The sequence below is a fragment of the Vanacampus margaritifer genome, chromosome 12, assembly GCF_051991255.1.
Source record: "Vanacampus margaritifer isolate UIUO_Vmar chromosome 12, RoL_Vmar_1.0, whole genome shotgun sequence".
Taxonomy (NCBI): domain Eukaryota; kingdom Metazoa; phylum Chordata; class Actinopteri; order Syngnathiformes; family Syngnathidae; genus Vanacampus; species Vanacampus margaritifer.
In genome coordinates, this window is record NC_135443.1 from 9,198,453 (window position 1) to 9,214,825 (window position 16,373).

The 16,373-nt window shown below is 38.6% G+C and overlaps 1 protein-coding gene across 1 annotated transcript in view; it reads right to left on the bottom strand.

Moving 5' to 3' along the window:
• The window catches only part of LOC144061859 (stromal membrane-associated protein 1-like), a 55,772-nt gene that overhangs the window by 13,912 nt on the left and 25,487 nt on the right, over positions 1-16,373 (bottom strand). Inside the window, exons 6-7 of the mRNA XM_077582743.1 lie at positions 7,248-7,308; positions 2,393-2,490 (exon numbers count right to left, since the gene is read on the bottom strand). Of these exons, the coding sequence (XP_077438869.1) occupies positions 2,393-2,490; positions 7,248-7,308 (159 nt within the window). The remainder of the gene's footprint in view (positions 1-2,392; positions 2,491-7,247; positions 7,309-16,373) is intronic.

Consider the following 16,373-nt stretch of genomic DNA (forward strand, 5'->3'; position numbering starts at 1 on the left):
GGTCTCACTCTCATCCAATTGAATAGCCCCGGCAATTTTTTTTTTTTTACCACAAGCTACACTTTTTTTTTTATCCACAACAACATATGAAATTATAAATTTAAACCCAGAAATGGATTTTTCGTCTGTGTAAAAGCTTCTGTGTATTTGATGGGCTATAATATGAAACATCGTGGAATCATGATTCATATTTTGAATCGCCGCACAATTAGCGGTTGAGACTCGGCCGCTTGTAAAAATTTGCGTCAGAACCTCCCACACACGCCAAATGTGCAGTGGAGGTTAGCGCAGTTCAGCTGATCCCGCCTCAATTGATTGCTGTCTGTTGTAATTGAGAAGCAAAGAAAGCCAGGCCAAGCCGGGCCGGGCCATTCTGGAACCGGTAATGGAAAAGTGCCTTTAGAGTGCTATAAGTGTCCCAATTTATGTTCTGAACCGAAACTCATACACACAGACACAAATACCATTTCTGCTTAATGTGCACATAAAATTGCTGAGATTTTCAAATTGATAATATATACTTTAGCTGGTAGCCAAGTTCCCATTACCATTAGGTAGGATATATGTAAATGCATCTCATTCATATGTCATGTCGTTCATTCTATTTCAGCTGAATATTTATCATCCCCATCCCCCATCCATGTATTTTTTGTAAATGTGTTTACTGGGCACTGTGGTTTCTGCCAACAATGTTAGGTTAATTGAAGACTTTAATTTGGTCACAGATGAATATGAGCCGCAATGGATGTTTGTCTACATATGCCCTGTAATTTCCTGGCGACCAATCAGGTGTATCCCCCCACACACACACACACAAACTCAGTCGAGAAAGGCTGCAGCTTACCCATGGCCTTGAACAAGATAAGCTGTAGAAAATGAACTAACCTATTTAAAATTAGGATAAGGCTTACACACACATAAGACATGCGGGAAATATGTTCGCAAGGGAGCGAGAGAAGAAACACAAATCCTCTCCCTCCCACAAGGCTGTAATCACAATTTAGTAATTGACATTCACAGATAAGCAAGCACTCCCAGATGCCAGTTAATAGCTGCAAGAATCAGCAAGCTCCAGCTTCCCCTTTTTTCATGCACCTGGATAATCACTGCCATAAAGCAAAATCCGTCTGCAAAATCCCAAAGCAATGCTGCCGTGGTTTCTGTAAGTATATGTCAAATTTGAGTCCGCCACATGCACAAGTGCATTCATCCACCTTCGATGAACTTATTCACTGCCAGACGTTTTCAGAGCATTTTCACTAATCCTTCAAGACCACACAGAATAGTGTGTTTTATGACTATGTAAACACCAGTACTCTCAAAATAAAGAATACTCTCTCTTCATTCACCTGGAAAAAAATGTACCTGTTTTTTAGTAATCATCAGCACAACAGAATAGAGGTTGGTTTCACCAAACACAGCTGTTTGTGAGAAAATGACTAGTTAAGCAGAACAGAACCTTCTAAGAAACAACCCTGAGTAAAGGGCTTTTAACCCTGGAGAACCCACGGGGTCAAATTTGGCCCCTATAAATTCTGCTACTCAAATAACAAAGACCTTTTTTTTTTTTTTTTTTACAAGTTTAACTTCAAAAGTCCAGAGTGCCACTTCTGACCCCTGCATGGGGCCATCTAGTGGATGAATATTGCACTTACATGAGCCAGAGAGGTGGTGACAAGATGGCTAAAATGCAACAAATAAAACAAAAAATATATATTGTTCAATGTAGCTGTGTGTTTGATTGATTATTTTCTTAAATTCTAAATAGTTCACTGACAGTTTTTGTTATTCTGATTTTTTGAAATGATACCCCTAAAACCCAAAGGGTCAAATTTCGCCCTAATCCTAAATTAGGGAAGAAATTGAAAAAAAACATTGAAAAAACATATATTTTGGTGTTCAGTGAATTTATAGCAGTCATTTAATGTATAATTCATAATTTTCCAAAGAAGAAAAGGGTTCTTGGGTTCTCCAGGGTTAATGACAAAATAATTTATTTGCAGATATACAACAATGAACTGTGCCATCAGTGACACTGACTTACCACCATAAATCTAAATATCATTCGTTGTTGTTGTTGCATGTTTGACATCTTGATTATTGCTATCCCATTATCTGGATTGGCTTTGTGAGATCGGCCCACAGTCCTTTCAAGGACAGGGCAGATTGTATTTGAGAATATCAAATGTATGGCACTTAGCTTTGTACGGTATCATTTGCGGTGTGTCTGCATGTTCGTATGACATACATAACTGAAGAGATGTTGCGTTTTTAGACCATGCCAGGGTGTGTTTGTGAGCCATTGCTTCATTGGTCTCAGAAGATTCTTTCAAAAGTAGCCAGAGCACTGATGAGCGGACGATGACAGACATTGTGTGTCTGTGTATATTACCGTAGCCTGCTGTGTCTTGTCGGAGGAGGGAAGAGGGTTGGAGACCATCGGTCCAAAGATGTCCACTTGATCACCTTTTCCGAGACCATCTGGAGTATCTTGAGAGAGGGAAGAGAATTGTTTTTGTGATTTTGAAAGAAAATTTAAATTTTATATATTTACCTATGAAAGACACAGATAGATTTCATTCTAAAATCAAATTCAAGTCCTGAATTTTTGGGGTTGAATACATGAAGGTGGCTGCTTGCATGTGATTGCAAAAGCTTAAAAGAAAATAGGTATTCAAAACAATTTACAAACAAAATAATAAGAACTTTTCTGGCATGTACTATGCTACTTTCTTTGTGCACAACAAGAGACAATCTCTAGTAGGGATGCACGATAATGCTATTTTCAACCAATACCGATAAGCCAATAATTTAGAAAGTGCTGATGTCGATAACCGATAAGTAAGCCGATAATTGTTTGCAAAAAAACTTGAATAGAAATATACTTTTGAGTCTAACATGGACAAATACATGTAAACATTGTGTAAAACACCATGAAGCTGAATTTTATTGATATCTCTGCTTCAAAGAAAACCAGTAACTCATTTTGAGTTTGCCAAAACAAAACAATCTATGTTTAAAAAACGCAAAAATGTCTTTATTTTCTGGTTTATCTGTAGATGACAAATTGGTCGATAATTGCCGATAATTATCGGCCACCGATATTATCGTGTATCCCTAATCTCTAATATCTCAAAACAAGAACCCCTCACCACCCCTCCTCCCAAAAAAAGGCAGAAAAAGTGACAAACATAGACCTGTACTTTAATCATTTGAGGAGAATATGCCATAATCAAACAGTTTCCATCCTGAAAAGATTAAGCTATTACAAAATCAAAACGTACATTAGGAAAGTAGTATTTCATTGGTGTATTGAAATATTTTTGCTTTTATTTCTAAAAAGATGAATCCAAGTTCAGATTTCATTTTGGTATTGGCCTCTTTTTGCCTCACACACTGAGAGGCACATTGAAGGCAGGAGTAGATGCCATTTTCACTGAAGAGGTGATTTATGTTGACACCTGAGGGGAATATTAAAATACAGACTTCCATCGACTAAAATAGGGTATACTGATGATTTTAAAGCCCTGGTAAGGGTTGAATTAATTTATTATGATAATTGTCTTCCTCGTGGCATGATTATAAAATTAGAACTCACTCATGAACTGTCTGTAATTACAAAATAGAAGCTATGAGCTCGTTATATTAATTCATTCACCGTCAGCCCGGTTAAAATGGATCTTTGACGGCTATAGTCGTCATTGGCACTGAATGAGTTAATCTAATAGATAAAAGTGAAGGCTTGGGGGAGGGGGGGGGGGGGTGATCTGTCAAAAAATGTATCCTTGTAGAAGAAACGTGTAACAATCATGCAACAATCAGTGGCCAAATCTCTAAATGATTTTTTGTTGTTTGTTTTTTTAAATACATCTTCAAACCTTATCGTAAAACAAGTGTTTCAAAATGACTTTAGTTCTCAAAGTGATTACTAACATGATTGCTGGGCTTGTAGAAAAGATTAATGGTATTCAGCTATATTAATGACTAAGAGTGTATTATTTTGACAGAAGTGTGTGTGTCTATACAACTCTGGGGGAAAAAAATATGAACATAGCAAAATTTTAAAAAATGATAATTTTGCCGTGGTCTTTTGGTTTAATTTTGTTCCCCCCAAGAGAGCTGTGTATTCACAGGTATATATTCGAACTGTTTGTTTATGCTGCGGCTTTGACAAACGTTCAATTCATATTCAAATTTGTATTCGCATTTATAGTAGCATGATTCAATTGTGAAGAAGATGATGATCATCATCATCGGCCCTGCCATGTTTTCAATGGTGGGGCTGTCTCAGTAGGGCACTCAATTTCTCCATGCAAACAGACCACCTGTGCAAGATGTGGGTGTTTTTTGTAATCATTTAGTATCCCTCTACACGACACACACAAATTCAATCACGTGAGTTTATGTGAAACTGTTCACCTTCTTTTACTGTTGCACATAATGGAGATCAGGAGTCCCAATACATTTGTTTTGTTCTGTAGAACAGTGCTGTGTTGCAATGTTGCATCTAATAAGAGTGCATTTCTAAGCAGCATCGTGACAGAATGTGTTTTATTAATTGATAGCAGCAAAATCTCATGTAGCGTGGATATCAAAAGCCCACAGGCAAGAACTGGACATCCCTCCAAATTTGATGAAAATTGACATTTCTGGTAAGTATTGGCTGTTTAGTACATCCGACAACAATCTCCCATCCTTTTGACCTACCTGGGTTATAGCGTAGGCAATATGGAAGGCTTATCTTACTTTGTACAAAGAAATAAAACACACTGAAATTTCGCAGGTGAAAGTGGGGAAAATGTGTAGTGGTGTGATGAAATCAAAGTTGGGCTTTTTGGCAGTACGAGGAAACACTGTCATTCCAAAAGACTTATTGATTATGTGTGAAATTGCATACTGTCAACCAGTCTGTGAAACACGTTCACGTTCCACATTTTACTATATCGCTATCACTACTTATGAATGGAACTTTCTGTATGCTTTCTGGTTGGGATTTTTTTTTTTTTTGCTCGGCTTTAAGGTCAACAAACATGGAGCAAGAAATTCTTAGCTTTACTGAGATGAAGCTCGAGTGTGTGTTCAAAATGTCACAGGCTTGAATTGAACATGTGACACACACTGAATGTCATCTCCTCTGAGCATTGTATCTCTGCAGATATTCTGCTATTCTGATATTTTCACATGCATTACAAAATAGGCGGTCTCTAAAAAACATCCTTGAGGAACCAGTCATACTTTTCCCCTTGTATGTAGTCCTCAAACCATCTTGATTTAAACATTTACTTTAGCGATGTCAGAAATGGGTGAAGAGCAAAAGATGTATCGTAATCAATATTTTTTTAAAAAGTTATCTCTGCTAGATTGTAGCATAAAGCCAGACCAACAGTGTAACATTATATATATCAACAATCATATATTGTCAAAACCAAAATGCTTCAAGGCCATTATTTTCAACTGGGTATCTTTAAACAGGAAATTACAGAGAAAAAGAATCTATAAATTTGGTCAGTTTGCTATGATTTTTTTTCCTTCTTCTTAAATTTATATCCTATGTAAAGTGTAAACTGCAACAATAATAATTGTACATGAACACCTTTATCAATCAAGCAAACCATGTTGTTTTCCAATCCGACTTCTCTGACATACTTGGTCATGATGAATTATAGCGACTTGAGCTTAGTTGTATTGCCACCTGTGTAATACAATAGCTAATATTATTATGGGACTGCTGAAAGCAGCACATATTACTCTCCATCCTAGAAAATCCCCAGATTTTTCCGCAAAAATGCGGCCCGTACCGTAGATCGCACCGGCACGAATGAGGTATCAAACGATGCGGCTCGATCTGACTCGGTGCGGCATTACTTTTCTAGGAATTCCGACTTACCATGGCGACGCAATTCCCCAAAAACTCCCCCAAAAAGTCCCATACGAAATTAATGGAGAAAGGGGGAACACATTACAGATCAAGCACCTTTTTTCAAGACACGCTGCACGCGCATACGTTAACCGACCGATATGAATTTTAGCTCATTTTGTAGCAATTTTTCCCATCTTTAGCTCAGTGTCGAAATTTATTTTAAGGAACGAAAGCTCTCCCCCCAGTGCGGGTTCAAAGACAGTGAGTGAAATAGCCTTCTATTACACTCTGTGGCGCAATTAGCCTTTGAGTGGCGAGAACCCAAAAAATCAATTTCCAAAAGTCAAAAGTTTCACTTCAACTCGTCACCATGGCCACAATCTTTGCTCACTAGACATCAAATTTTCACATTTTGTAGTGACAAGTCTCTTCTTTCAGACAAACTAACTTTTATTTGGCTAAGGTGTCATTTAGTACCTTTATTTTCACTTTAAGCGAGGAGAAGTCGGACTAACTCGCCTATCTTTTCCATGTTAAATTCAGGCGCCTTTCGCTCTTCATTTCTGATAAATCATAAGTTTTCAATCTGCTCTCATTTGGTCATTTTTCATCCGATTAAAAAAATGAGAACATGCTCGTGTTCCCCAAACCCTTGCCGTTCTAACGAGCCATTTCTTGAATCTGCATCTTCAACCGTTAAGTCGTGAGAGGCTTTTGTTGGAGGTGTGCGTCTCTCATACAATATCAATGGAATGTGGGTGCGTGACGTCTCCAAGTCAAATGTGTGTGCGTGAAAGTGCATTTTTCTTAAAGGGACAGTAAGATACTTTTAGTTTATGTTGATTATGGTTAACTTCCACATTTCTTGACCGATTCCAGTCGTTTGAATTTTAAACTGTTCAGCTCATTTACAAGAGTCAGCAGTCCCATTCAAAATGTCCGTGGGAATTTTTCTAGTTATTATTATTGTTTGCGGGGGGAAAAAGTGGAGTGGCAGAAAATGGTGTAGAATTATAATTAAATACTTGCCTGGTCAGTGACTAATCCACTCATTGGTATGGGACCATCAAACTTGAAAGGTTTACATGGTACGCACCTCCTTAGATATTATTGAGGCATGTTTGGGTTGATCATCAATCATGAACATGTAACAAGAGCTCTCTACAGTACACGACTCATGTATCCTGACTGCATTCAAATGTTCTCGAATGGCAGACATGAATCTGCGACAAATGACAGCAATCTTAATCTAGAACTGTAATTACCTGTTTTGACATATATCAATTTGCATATCTGACACATTCGGCACAAACTCGGCACAATTTGTCCCAATATTATAATATGGAAATGTACTCGTGAAAGAGTGAGAGGGTTTCTCATGTCTTACCCAGGCCCAAAAGGTCCACAGCTGCCTCTTGACTTTTCTTGGGACTGGCTCTAGACTCCGACTGCGTGAAACAACAACAAAAAACAGCCTATAAAAGAATGCCTAGCATCTACAATTACACTTTGGCAATATTGTTTGATAGCACAGCACAGAAAAAGAGAAAGGCAGATTCAACGTGGAAAAGTGGAAAAATACATGAATAAGGGAGAAACCAAAGGTAAGACATTGATGCAGATAACAGAGAAAACTGATGTGTGAGAGTGTAACAAGCGTAACAAGGTGACTGCATGGGATTTAAGAGCTCTACAGTGCTGCTAACAAACCCAATTTCCCCTCCAACTAAAGATCAATGGGTCACATTAAACTCAATACCTTCCCAATTCCAGGCAATGAAAACAATTACAGTGTCTACGCCTGATCAGTAATGCTTTGGCTGGGAATTGAGTGAAGGGACTGCAGAAGCACACAAAATCACAGCAGGAAGCCACCTGGCTAAATGCAGAAAATGGTTGTTTTGCAGGCTCAAATTAGTTCGTAATTATACTAACTGAAGTTGCCCAACCCAAATGGAAATTCGTATTATCACATTCATAGAACAGCAAATGGCACAGCAACTTAACAACCAAGATGCAATTTTCAGTGTTTTTTTTTTTTTTGGGGGGGGGGGGGTGTTGTGTGTTACGATATCTGGTATACTGTAAGACTTAAACGATTACAATGCCTAATGCGACTGAATGTAAAATGGATTAATAATTACAACATCTTAACGTAAATATTGATTAAGAGTTTCGTTTGGAAAAAAATTGCCTCTGTGAGCAGGATGTAACCCAAGACTGCTTTTTAGCTTTTAAGTCAAGCTTTAGCAAGTTTAGCTTCTTGATTCATTTGGTTTGTGAATGGAAATAACCATGGTTTGATATGTCCTCATGTAACCTCTTATATAAGGTAATGTTGTTGTCCTGAACTGTTGTACGAGTCCAGGTGCCCAACAATCTGGGCACAAGGGCGGAATCAACCTGGGAACTCTTAAGTTGAATGCCTTGTTTATACTATAGTCATCCCTGCTTCGGAAAAATGTTTTCGAGGGTGCCTGGGAGTGAATGCCTTGTTTATACTACAGTCCTCCCTGCTTCGGAAACATGTTTTCGAGGGTGCCTGGGAGAGGGCTTGGCCAGCCCGGTTTCTCACGCTCACCCCTTTTTGTTAACGAATAAAAGACGGAGCAGCACACGGTTTGGGTAGAGTCAGCTGAGGGAAGCGTACGTTCGCCCAGCCGTTAAGCAGCTCGTTCTACCCGGACCGTCGGCTCTCCGGTCTAGTGTCAAGGTAAGCGCTGATGATGATTATATTATGCTGCTTAGCGTTGAAGTGTGTTGATTGCTGTTTGTGGGGAATAAAGGGCACAATTATTCTAGCACAGTATATCAGTCTCTGTGTATTCATTGTTGCCGCCGATCACTCACGATCCTGCAAAAAAATATAAAAGTGAAGTAGTGTTTTCCACAAAACAGTTTGGCAAGTACTGTCCATCAGCAATGCAGTCAACGTCAGCATTTAATTTGGGATATGAAATAAAACAAGTGTTCTCCCTACAAATCATAATAAAATATATCAAATGTGATTTTCGGATTCATGTACTGGTTACGGAATAGCTTACAATAAAAAGACAGGAAAAGAACATAAGGAAGGAAATAAATCGAATGTCTACATAGCCATTAGGCACCATATAGTGATACTAAACTGAAAACTGTAGCTGTTGTGAGGCAGAAACAAGAAAATCAACACTTTACTATGCATACAAATATGCATTTCCTGCTGTAAAACCTGCAGCATTTGCATAGATCGGGCTGCAAATCTGTCTACAAGACCACACTGTCTCGTTAGTGAGACATGTTGAGTTTTCCTGCCCCAGAAAGAGTTTTAGAGGTACAAACCTCTTGTAATTAGTTATCTTGGGTGACACTGAGTGATGTCGCCTGGAGAAAGTCAGTAAGGGACTGCGAGAGGCTGTCAGGATTGTCTTGGAAGTGGTGAAAAGGGAATTGGAAGGGAGGTGAGAAATCGATAGCGCTTCACCTGAACATGTGAATCGAGTCTTATTTGATGGCGAGGTGCTGCATGCTGGCTTTAGAGGGGAAAGCAATCCTTGAAATATCGTCTGTCACATCTGATTGTTGTAACATCCACACCAGACAAACATGTTCACACATCTGTCACACTTATCAGGGTAGGGTGTTTTTATGCCTGAGTTACACAACAGGAGTTTCAAATTCGTTTTTTTGTTTTGCTTCAATAATTAGGATGGGGGGGGGGGGACCTTCCAGGAATGGTAATGTGGCTCATAAATATTTATAAAGCACACAAAACTGGACCTAAGATCCGCAGGGTTCCTGTGGCATCCCAATTCCATCAAACTAAGAGATGGTACTTTTATATAACAAGGGCTCTCATAGAGCATAGACCATTCGCCAAAGCTTAATCTTTTTTTCTCCTGCGAAATCAGTGGGGGAACAGATGTTATCTAGGATATGAATATCTTAAAAACAAGGTTTTATCCAGCTATTGAAATAAACTATCATGTGTAAAAATTGTTGTTGCATTGTTGTCTAATGTGTAATCTCTATGAAACTAAATTTAAGATTAAAGTGGACATAAAATGGAAAATTGGAATATTAATAAATAGGCAGCGGTGGCTGATTTGAGTTTTGGTAGATTGCTAATTAGTTTAGCTAGCAGTGAAAGCTTCTGATAAGCAGCACATACTTGATTGCTTAGTAGTCAAGTTGTTGAACCATGTGGAGGTGTGGGTGCGGTGAGTGTTTGTATTTGTGGATGAGTCCATGCGCTACAGAAACATGACACGCACACACGCACATAATAAAAAAAATATATATATAAAGAAAAATGTAAAAAAAATAAATAAAAAATGTAAAAAAATAAAATAAAATAAAAAATGTAAAAAATAAAATATTTATTTTTTAAAAAGAGAGCAATGATGATGACATGTCAAATCGGTAAAATTACCGAAAGAACAATACTGAGCTCTCCAGAAAAAAAAAAAAAAGAAACATGAGTTTAAAAAATGTAATGATGTAAAGAAAGCTGGATTTGCCATTGGCCCTGCAGTATATGGGGAAGGGTAAAGGCTGGTATTTTGACCAGTTCTCAACCGTGAAAAATACATACACCAAATTCAAAACTTCACAACAATATCAGTTTTGGTTTGCCACGAATTATATCTGATTGGGGATTCTTAGTAAAAACTGTCCGTGGCCGCAAGCTCGCAAATAAACAAACCAAAAAACTGACAAAATCATATAGGTGAAGACATGTACCTGTAAACTAAGCAGAGGCACGGGGGGCTGATGGCAAAAATGACAGGAGAGGAGATTATGCTCACACATGAAACTAAATTACATAAAGAGGAAAGCACACGTCAAAAGGAAAATGGCAGACTAAGTGCAGACTGGGAAATGGCATTTGGAATTTGTGGATCCCTGGCAGCCACTGCAGCTGCTAAAAAGCTTCAATAAGGGAAAGTGGATGTAATGGCACGTAAAATTGTAATGAAAAATACCCAATTGTTTGGTTTTCATTATAAAATTCAAAGGGCAAAACTGTCATACCTCCTACTATACAACAACCTTCCACCTTCCAGGCGCGTGTTTGTTAAATAATTTATACTCTAGTTTTCCGGCCTGATTACAATCTGATTTATCTCAGCATATCAGACTCCATCAGGGTTTATTTTTTTTCTCTTTTTCCCCTACCACAATGCATAACCAAATTCTTCATCTCAGGAAAGACGTGACAGCATAGGATACACGAAATGGCAACATATTAAAATTAATTCACTCTTAGGACCCGGTTTTCATAAACGATTGCATCTGGACTCCCAAAACAATGATTCCGTGTGGACTAAAGTATAGAAATGATAAAAATCTGAATCATATTTATTTGCCAAGTATGTAAAAATACATAAGGAATTTGTCGTCACAGTCACAAATTGTCAGAGAAAAACAAAACACAACAATGACCAACAGAGGGAGACAGAACGGGAAGCCTGGTGGTTCACTAAATAGGGCCGTGAGTTTCTTAGATGGGGGGGAGAAGACATGATGAAGGAGGGAGGGGGAGAAATGAACAAGCAAACAAAAACCTCTGTGCATACACTTAAGCTAATTTCAATGTACATATGGTTTAAGAAACTATTATTTATTTATTTCGTTGCATATGTAACTACAAAGAGCTAAACCCTTTTATTAAGATGAGAAGATGCAGCTTTTCCACAAATAGCTGCATTTGTGAACCCCCACCCACCCACACACAAAAAAAAAGTGTATTGAACTCAAATGAGTAACACTGTCCTTCGTGTATAAAGTACAAGGAGAAGATGAAACAAAGGTCTGATTGTTGGAGGAAAACAATGACTCGGGGAAGAGCAAACAACAATGAGCGGGGGTAGAAAAACAAATAATAATAGGAGAGGAGTGGGAGATGAGGGTTGCCAATTGGCGAGAAGGGAGAGCAAGTGGCCAAGGGGAGATGAATACAAAAGGGGCAGGAAATAGAGGAAGTAAAAGAGAGGGGGGGGGGGCATTTGAGGGACATCAAACAGAGAATGCAGCAAATGTGTAAGTGGGCACTGTCCCCATTAGGTATTCTGTAAGGGCTTGCAACTATGTGAACAGTCCTTATATTTTAGATTTTGCAAAGCCCACAGAATATTGTATTCTATTGCTATAAAAAAGTGGAACCTTCCAAAAGAAAGATTAGTCTCTTCTTTCATCAGGAAAAAAAGTATATTTCTATCTGCTTCCGTTTTGCAGTAATTAGTATTAGAATATAGCTGAGTTTAATCATTATTCACAAATCTGTTGAAAACAGTTGGGAAAATAGCTCTTTGCAACATGGCCCTGGTTGATCTCTTATACTCTCCTGCTGGCCGTTTTTGTAATAACTACCATTGTTTCAAGCATTCTCTTCAGTTCTGAGGCTGCATCAAAGCCTTCTGTAAGCGCTAGCATTAAAGAACATAAACGTATAAATGCGTCTTTGGGAGTATGATAATAAGTAAAATAGAACATGTTTATACGCGTTTGGGAGCAAATGAGTTAACAGCAATATTGTGCAATCTTAATCTCTGTGAAAGGAGGTTTATGACCTTGCATGTATTTTTGTAGACAGTTCTGGTCTGATCTGATCATAGGTATTGTATGAATGGATTATCAGCTCCTTGGATGGACTGATTTGAGCAGTACAATAGTATAGATTGCAACTAATGCTGTATTCAGAATCATTTAAAAAACTTGTTCTAATGTAGGAACGAGATGTTGTCATCACTTTGTGTCTTTGATTTGAGTCTGTAATGGTGTATGGCTCAGTTTAATATGTTACAGAATGCCGTACATCTCTGGGGGGGAAACAGGAGAATTCTTCACATTTATTACTTTATCTGATTTTGTTTAAGTAAAATTACCATTTGTGTTTTATTTTATAAATTACTGACAACATAACACCCAAATTCCAAATACAATTATTATTATTATTATTATGTTATTTTAGAGTACTCACTTGAAGAAAATGAAAAATGGTCAAAACACTAAATAGAGGCCCAATGTTTCAGACCTCAAATTATGCAAAACATAAAAGAAGTTCAAACTGTATTTTTTTGACACATTACTAATGGTGTATCTCAAGTGTTCCGAAATCAATATTTGCTGGACTAACCATAATTTGACATCACAGCTTTCTTGCCGTCTTGACATGTGCTCCAGCTGTCTTTAACATTACCATTGGTTGACGTTATGCTAATCCTGGCACAAGAATTCAAAGCAAGCAAGCTTGTTTGCTAGCTTGTGACCATCCATCAAGTTTTCAATGGGGTCAGGTCTGAAAATGGGGCTCGCCATGACAAAGTCTTGATCTGGCGGTCCTTCATACACACATTTATAGGCCGAGATTTGTGGCAAGCGCCATTGACCGGCTAGAAAAATCAACCCTCAGATTTGAAAAACATTGTCAGTGCAGAAGGCGGCCATATTTTTACTGGGATAAGTGGACAACCTTGTACATGGCCTTATTTTATGCGTCCTTTGCAAAGATCAATCTGCCCGACTCAAGCCTTGTTGAAGCATCAACGATCCTTCAAGCAAATTTCACAGTGGCACTGGGCATGAGTAATTGCGGCTCATAAGCCTCTCAAAATCTCTTTCTAACCATTAGATGACCAGGTGATGAAAAAAGCTGAAAATTTGACTCAACAGCGAAGAATACTTTACCCTACTTTCCTATGGTCTAATCCTTAAGGTCTATTATAAATCTTAGCCTGGCTGTTTTTTTGCTTCTTATTGACGAAGGTTTTGTTTTTTCCCTAGCTTTACATGACTTGAGTCCAGCCTCAAAAACAAGCCAAAAGCTCTGAGGATTGTTTTTTTTTTCCTGCAGCACAATGCTCTACGCTATGCTAGGTTGATCAATGTGTGAGTGAAGGACTACCAGATCAAGATGTTGTCATTATCGCCCTAGTTTCCAGCCAAGATGAGCTATTTGAATTCATGTACCAGAATGGCATTAAATCAGCCAACAGAAAAATGGGAGACAGGTGAAGGGCATGCATAGACATGATCGCAAATCAGTGATATTCCAAGTTTAATCAATTCCATGACCACACTCATAACTCAAACTATTTGTATCTCAAATCATCTTTCCAATGTGAAATGAATGGAAATGCCATTAATCTGTTCCAGTCCTCCACACAAAACATTAAAAAAAAAACTTTGATTTTTATAAGGAAAAATAACACTGTATTGTGCTTTATATAAACAGATTTTACTCTTTGAGAGTGGTTCTTGCTTTTGTCTTCTTTTTTTAAAGCCATCATTTGAAGGCAAATCGTGATTGATATTGGGCTTTTACCGGTATTTATGGGGGTTGCAGCGTTGACAGCAACAGTACAGCGTTACAATCTGGAGCGGTGTGATGAGAGGCTGCAGAGAGCGGATCACCTTTGTTTGCTGACAGCTGCCGCACTAACACCATGAAAGAGAATAATAAAACTGCCACTGGCTTAGATGAGTCAATAATATTAAAGACAGACAGCTATAGTGAAGTTTGAAACAAAATGGCAGGGAAATGAAATCGTGATTGGAGAAGGAAAAGACAAAAGGTGATGCGGGGTTATAGGAGAAGAAAGTTGCTTATCAAGTGACATTGATGAGAGATGGGGAGAGTGAAAAATGGACATTGAGTGCGTAGAGGGGGAGGGGATCAACAATGAGGATGACAAGCAAGAAAAAAATGAAAGAAAATCGATAGCAGGTGGAGATGATGACAGAAGGGTGAGGTGGAAGGAAATAATGACAAAAGCAATGCTGATGAAATTAAGACATGGAAAAAATGTGTGCTGGATTGTTGCTGTTCTACACCATTCGCCATTGACTCAGCTGGGCAATCTCATGCACGCACACACAAAATATCTGAGTTGCCACATGATGCAAGCATAATTCACATTTTCACATACCTGTACATATGCTCACAGACATACAAATCTAATTTGTTCCGATTTTTCAAAATAGGTTGTCCCACATGGAAATAATGGAAATTGAAGTCAAGTCCCCCCAAAAAATCTTTAAAATATGTTCTATGCACCCCCACTATTCCAAATGTGGCATTTTGATTAATATTGTGCTTGAGAAATATGAATTAAGTGGGCTATATCCACCCAATTTTATCCATCTCCGGGGCCAGCCGTTTTAAATGCAGCAAGTGGCAAAATGGCCACCCCCTGAGATGAATCAAAATGTGTGGATTTTGCTGCTTAATTCATATTCCACAAACACAACATTAATCAGAATGCCATGTTTGGACTAGTAGGGCCGCAAGTAACATATTATTGTCAAGAAATTGTTTGACTTGACGTCCCTTTTAATGTTACATGATCATCATCATCATCATCACTCAGTGTTGCTTCTGCCCACCCGTCCCGATGTCGACCGGTGGTCAACTCGGGGCTCGGTGTTGTTATTGTGGGAGAGAAGATGCAAACTCTACGCAGAAACGTCAAAGACTGAAATCAAACTTAGAACCACCTTGCTGAGCGCCAGCTGTTCTCACCACATGCTCCAATCGTGCTGCCCGGGCTCCGAAATGATGAAAGGTTTTGTGTTTGAGAGAAACTGTAGTAAGGGGGGGGGGGGGGGGGGTTATACAGCCATATGAGGAAAGTTGTCAAAATATGTGTTAGACATGGTGAATGAAAAATAATCAAATTTAGAGGCGTCTCTTAAAAATCTCTGTAATGCAAAATAATTGGGAAAATGTCTTCATGGTAGAACTTCCTATAAAATTCATCATGCTGTCAAAGGCACTCACTCCCTTCTTACTCGGATTCACCACCATCTCTCATCCTTCATTTGTCCCACCTATCTCTGTCATTATCTTCTTTTCTTTCTCTCCTCTTGTCTGTAGCTCTCTTTACAGACACTAAATCACTGTCATCCCATTAGACTGATGGCATATGTTGTCTTTTTCTCTGAGATCCTGAATAAATTACCGAAAGAGAACCAGACACTGTTCCACTTCATGAAAGGCACTTGCTTTTGTTAGATACGAAGGAGAGCGATTGTGGATGAGATTGAGGGTATTGTGAGTCTCTTTTCATTCAACACATGAGGATGGCGGGAGTGTTTTTAGTGGATGCAATGGCCAAATACATTTTTTGACCGGTCAGTGCTAGATTGATGGTACAAGCAGCAATCTGTGACTCCTAACATCGCACAGCCCCCCCCACAGCAGTGCTCTTTGAGGTCTAGCAGTCAGGGGGATCGATAGCTTCGCCACAATGAGGCTAATCAATACAATGGATTTGTACTGCTGAAGGAGGAGAGCCAATTCCGCCTCCCAGGAAAGACACGCAAGCACATGCACATATGCACCCTCCCTCAACAGGCACGATCCCCTGCTGTTATGTGGGAGAGCATACATGCCATTGAGAATGTTAAATCTCAGCATTTTAAACGGAATAAATCATATCTACTGAGCTGGTTGACAATTATACAGATCGTATTGTATTTGTTACAAAACAGATACATAATAATATGATAGATTGATGATGTTTTTGATTGG